Source organism: Acyrthosiphon pisum, chromosome X (assembly GCF_005508785.2).
Source record: "Acyrthosiphon pisum isolate AL4f chromosome X, pea_aphid_22Mar2018_4r6ur, whole genome shotgun sequence".
Taxonomy (NCBI): domain Eukaryota; kingdom Metazoa; phylum Arthropoda; class Insecta; order Hemiptera; family Aphididae; genus Acyrthosiphon; species Acyrthosiphon pisum.
In genome coordinates this window covers 20,183,675-20,190,103 of record NC_042493.1, presented here as the reverse complement: position 1 = coordinate 20,190,103, position 6,429 = coordinate 20,183,675, and the positions used below count along the sequence as shown (strand labels likewise).

The window sequence follows — 6,429 nt, the reverse complement described above, 5'->3', positions numbered from 1 at the left end:
GTGGGATCAGTGTTTCCCGAGTTATCGGGTGCCCAAAAGTTCAAAATTATGTGTATCCGGTGGCAAGTTTTTTTTTTTGAGCGTATATCGTTTTCTTCACATGAGTTTGTAAACCGGTGTTTTCCGTAAGGTTTAACTGTTTTAGCATTTTATATCGATAGAGGACATGTGTACGCATCCGTGAGTTTTGGTTTCGAAGCTCTAAGTCAGTTGCCCAAAATGGGAGGGGTCGTCAAAGTCGGAGAAATTAGGTATTTTTGTCTTTTTTTTTTGATTTAATATATTTCGAAAAAAAAAATTCAAAATTAATCCCCCCTTCTTTTGGGTTAAGTAAATCTCGGGTTTTGTCGTAGATGCACCGTTTCTCCACCAAAAATTTTGTTATTACAACCACTGAATAGTCAGTATGTCTTACTAAATGAAATAAAAATGTCGTGGATTACCTTTCTCTTCTGTTATTTTATAAAAAAATAATTGTTACATTTTAGTAATAACAGTACCTATAATATGAGTTAAAACTTTTTTTTTAATAAATTTGTTTATTGTTTATAATATTTACATACAGTTAGTGATTACTTCCATGCGATTTTGAATTTGGAACATTTTCATTTATATTTTGTTGCAAGTTTCTATTTCTCTTGAATACTTTTTTATTTGTTTCTTTTTTGGGTCGACCAACTGGCAATCGTTTACTTCACCTTGTTATACCTGGTCTTCTTCTGCTAATTGTAGTTGGTTGAACATTTATTAATATAACGCCATACCGATTGACAAATATGAAAACGGCATAGAACGGCATACTTTAAATTCAAATTAACTTATTTGTTAAAAATTACATACTGTACAATTTCATTTTATGATAGGTAGGTAATACTTAATTACATTTTTAGCCTAAACAATTATAAATAAGTACATATTTTAGATAATTTAGAAATGTATTTTAATATATTTTATATTTAAGACAATTATATTATTATTCATTATATTAAAAATTGTATTCATATTTCTAAATAAAAATAGGTTCCTATATTTAGTTTTTCATTTTTTTTTTAAGGTCATAAAAAGTATCATAAATAATATTATATATCTATGTTGGTGTTATATATATTTAAAAAAATATACATTTACTTTAACACACACAAAACTACAAAACCACTGTTGATATTGTATTTTGTATAAAATACAAAACAAATAAAATATATTATATCGGGATTCAAAACCAATTTGTATAACAGATAATTAGATTTGACGATGAGTAATGAGCGTTAAGTTTAAATGCTAAACTGGAAAAAAGTAACAATAAAACATTTAAGATAAAATATAGGTATTGAATATTCTTTATTGATTTATTTACGGTCATTTTAGTATTAACAATATTATGTAATGATGTAGTTTAACACTATTTACTCATAGACCTGAGCTAGCTACCAATTTACTTTAGATTAGCATTATTATTAGGAAATAAAACAATAGACTTTCATTTTAATATCAACTATAGGTAGCAGGATTTGTAAATTATATAGGTAGTTATAATTATTTTGATGTAATTTTTAAGTATCATCAAAACAACTAATTTATTTAAACGTTTATTACTTCTACTATATAAATTTAAACATAATATGTTATATATATATTTAATCGATGTCCCGATGGCTATAAAATAAGACATAGTAACAATATCAATCTAATACAATATAAATATAAAACCACTTTTGGAAAACTAAATCCTTTAATTGTAGTAATTAATATTTGTATATAACTACCTAAGAATTAATAGGTTATATTAAGATATTATTTCTTAAGTTTTACAAATACAAATATTTGAAGAAAAAATACAAATAATATTAAATTCTTGTGAACTCAACATCACCTTACAAACTATAACATGATGTGTTACCATAGTTAATTTTATTTTGTTTGATATTTTTTGATATGCTTATGTTATATTTGGTTAAAAAAATAAACAATTGTTAATATTATTAAACTTATCAGTAACTTAAGCATTTAATAATACCTATCAAAGTATGATGCATTTTTAATATATTGTTCTCTTTACCTACCTAATGTTTTTTAATGTAAATACTAAATAGTAATATAAGTTTTGTTATAACTTATACGATAAGTATTAGTCAACCCTTCCCAATTCATTAGCTAGGCATGCCCAATAAATATTGATGAAATTATAATGTTAAATATGTGAAAATTATAAAGTATATACCTATAATATACATTAGTTTATTATGTGGAAAAACATTATATAATAAACATTACTTATTATGTAGGTAATATAATACTGATAATAATAATAATTAATAATAATAATAATATTTATTTACTCGGCTAAATTAATTAATAGTAAATAAACATGTCATTCCATATACTCACCTGAAATACTCATTTATCTCCATTCTGTGGCCCAATGTGTATTTTTTTCCATTCATCGAACCAATATCTCACTGTTCTGTATTTTGGATTTATATGAGCATTAGCCAACTCTGTTGAATTAATACCATATGTCAGCTCTATTTTTTCTTCGTGAATCTTTATTGATTCACTAATCCCTAATAAATTCCATTTATTGTATACTTCAATTTCTCAGGTGTATACAAGTATGAGATATAATCACCCAATTGTAAAATAATTATTTTACTTTTTACTTGTAATAAATAGTAATATGTAAAGTACACAATATAGGAATTATTTAGTTTTTAAATTTCAGATACTTACCAAGACCACTAGTTAAATATCCATTAAACATACAACGGACATCATCAGTAGGCCTCAAAAATGAAAATGCCTCACCTGATGTCAATGTGTGGTTATGGACATTTGTAAATGTTATTATTGCTGGTAAACCGGCCTCCTTAAAAATAATTAGTAGATGAAAATTATAACATACAGATACACATATAATAAAATGTATCTATATTATAATCCTCAATCAATAAATACAACTTTTAATATGAATTTGTTATTAAATTACTTATAAAATAGATACCTTTACATATGAATCTTTTTTACAAGTATCTTTAGTTGTGAGTTTAATTGTGATATCAATTTTTGCCGGACAATTATTATTTTTTGACTTTCCTTTTACATTTAATATTTTTTTTTTTTTTTGGAATGCACTATGATGACATACAAATACTTTTCTACATAGAAATAAATACATAACAATTTTTATGAATATAAAATTAAATTTGTTACCAACCGACAAACATATCTAGTGGACTGTTTTGAACTAAAAATGCACCAACTAGTTTTTGTTTCGATACTGTGCAATTGTATATATGAATTAATATCATTCTCATTAAGCAAATTAGTTCGAAACACATTAGGCTCAACTTCATTAATTTGGAACATTTTAAAGTTATTATAAGGTGATGGATCTTATATTCTATTTTTATATTCATAATATAATTTTACCAAATCGATAGTAAAATAATTGATAACATAAATATATACATATAATATATTCAATTATAAATGAAATAGTATTTAATTATTTTATATGAACCCTAAAATATTATTATGATTAAATTCACAAAATGTTGGTTAAGTAGAACCTAAATCCATGAATACTTATGCTATTAAATATATGACCAAAGGCCCATACAATTCCTATACTTAATTATTACTTATAATATAACAATGCATTTGGAATTTGCATGCATATCTACAGTAAATTACTGTACCGAGCTAATAACAGCTATAACAGGTACCGAGCTCATAATATATGGAATGCTTATATTATGCATCCGGTGGCAAGTTTTTTTTTTAAGCGTATATCGTTTTCTTCACATGAGTTTGTAAACCGGAGTTTTCCGTAAGGTTAACTGTTAAGTATTTTATTTCGATAGAGGACATGTGTGTACGGGAGCACCCCCCCTGCCCATTTTGGTTTTTTTTTTTTCTGGTTTTATGTCTGGAAGGGCCCTAGGTTCCACCTCTCCGCGTGGAAACGTTGTTGAGTTTTAATGGACTAACTTTGATTTTTGTTTTCAAATTTCAAAATTTTGCTATTTTATTATATTTTTTTTTTTTTAGATTTTTGTTGTTATGGACCAAGGACCTTCAGTAAGTTTATTTTATTTATTTGTTAATTGTCATTTCATGTGACTTTTCATGGTTTTTTTGTAATTCAGACTAGTAGTGCAGGCCAAGATTTTGGAGGTTTTGTAAATGAACCCGTGAACGTAAGTTTATCACGTACATCTTATAATTTTTTTACTCGCAAGTTCACGTTTTATGTTTGTGTTGATGTTTGTTAATGAATTTTGTTTTTACAATTTTACGTTTTTTAAGAATCGCGGCCGACGTTAACTCCCGACAAGGTGAGTGAGATTTGGTTAAGTTAAAATTCTGCTACAGATTATAAATAATACAATATTAATAAAAAAAATAGAACTTTATGTATTTATTTAAAGTCTGGCAGCTGAATTGTAGAAAACATGATAATTTAAATATTAATACCAGCGGGTGACGACAACAACAACAACAACAACAATAATAATAATAATATTATGTATTCATTTTATTGTAGGACCATGCAGCTAGACTGCTGTGCATAGTGGACGATATGTGCACTAGTGATATTTTGGATCGGCATTTGGGTTTTGTCACTCACAAAACCCAAGAAGAACCCCTCGCCGCGTTTTCAAAAGAGGACCTGGCCTATTTGAAGCAACAAAGGACGATGTACATTGATGCGTGCGCTCCGTCCTCTCGTTTTACCATCGAACGGTGTGCGATGTTCGAGGAGGACGGAGGTGTTGGGGCGAAGGTAATGGCCGCCAAGGATTTGAAGAGTGGCACGGTGATCCAGGAACTGTGTGGTAGGCTGGTGACGGTCAGGGAATCATTTCTAAAGCCAGGGCGAAATGATTTTTCTGTAGTCTACAGCAACTTCCGTAAGAAGTCACAGTTATGGTTGGGTCCCGCGGCTTACGCCAACCATGACTGTGAAAGCAATTGTGATATTTTTTTTCTGCGGAGCGGTGTGGCGTGCCTTCGCACCAACAGGCCTGTTCGCGTCGGTGAGGAAGTCACGGCTTTCTATGGCGAACATTATTTTGGGGCAAATAATGCGCATTGCCTTTGCGCAACTTGCAAGGAAAAAGTGGAAGGTGCGTATGCTAATACGGAACCTCCACCGAAAGCAACACCGTTGCTGCATTGCGCGCATTGTCCTGCAAAGTTTCTGTTTAAATCGTGGTTGGTGCGGCATCTTTCGAGGCACGTGGACATGTGTAAGTTTTCATGTGGGGTATGCGGTGAGTCCTTCAGCAGGAAATCGTCGTTGAATAGGCACGCCGTAGGCCACGATTCCTCCATGACAAAATTCCCATGTACACTATGCCCAAAGTCCTTCACACGGAAAGAAGATGCCGCTCGCCACTTAAACAGCGTCCACCTTAAATTGTCAACTCACCATTGCATGGATTGTGAGTTGACATTTAAGTCCAACAAGGAGATGCAGTATCACCACAACCGTTGCCACACTGGTTTAAAACCATTTGCCTGTGATCAGTGTGATGCGTCCTTTCATGCGCCAAATGCTTTGCATAACCACCGGAAAAGGCGGCATTAGATCGTGAGTGAAATATTATAATATACATTTAATAGCATCTTATTTCTAAATATCTTTAATTTGTTAAGTTAGGTTAGGTGATCTAGCGTTCAATGTATATTTTCTTTGTTGTGGTTGTTATTTATAAAATTTAAATTTTAAATTTTGTTTTCAGATAACACGGGTTCTGACTGCCGTGACGGTGTGATTTTTTTTTTTATCCGTTGTTCGGTTCGTGGATTAGGCCCATAGGGGATACCACGTAAAAAAAAACTGTCGACGTGGGAACGTCAGTGGATTAGGCCTTCGGGGATACCACTTAAAAAAAAACTGTCGACGTGGGAACGTCCGTGGATTAGGCCTTTCGGGGGATACCACGTAAAAAAAAACAGTGGATTAGGCCTATTGGGGAAACCACTGTAAAAAAAACGCATCCTATATACTATACCTCACTGGGTGATGTGGAAATTAGTATTAAAACATTTTTGTGACCCTAGGTTTTAAATTAATCAAGTACCTATTTATTTATTTATTTTTTTTTTTATTAACAGATGGCTTGGTTACTGTATTAAGTATCTAATAAGTATTTGTATTAGTATTTAATAAATAAGTGAGGGTGCTTATTGCCAAGGCTCATCATCCTATCAATTGGTTGGTTTCTGCCGTAATTAGTATTGTGTGGAGTAATAGCGAAGGGAGTGGAAGATCTAGTTAGACGGGAAGGAACTTTAAAACCAATTTGTGCCAGTAGGGAAGGAGCATCAATAGATCCATCAATTAATTTATGTAAGAAGAGTAAGTTAGCCTCAACTCTTCTATCAGCTAAGGATACAAGACCGAGTTTGTGCATAACTGGTTGG

The 6,429-nt window shown here is 30.7% G+C and overlaps 1 protein-coding gene across 1 annotated transcript; it reads left to right on the top strand.

The window, feature by feature from the left end:
- The first annotated feature begins 4,059 nt into the window (after nt 1-4,059).
- LOC115033073 (histone-lysine N-methyltransferase KMT5C-like) lies at nt 4,060-5,590 on the top strand. Its single transcript, XM_029485034.1, has 3 exons — nt 4,060-4,077; nt 4,146-4,196; nt 4,544-5,590. The coding sequence occupies exons 1-3, from the start codon at nt 4,060-4,062 to the stop codon at nt 5,588-5,590; spliced, it is 1,116 nt and encodes a 371-aa protein (XP_029340894.1).
- Nucleotides 5,591-6,429: the final 839 nt, after the last annotated feature.

What these genes read in the sequence shown, in the direction of transcription:
- LOC115033073 (XM_029485034.1), top strand. An exon ending in TTGTAAATGAACCCGTGAAC is followed by an intron (nt 4,197 to 4,543) that starts GTAAGTTTATCA and finishes ATTTTATTGTAG; the next exon opens with GACCATGCAGCTAGACTGCT.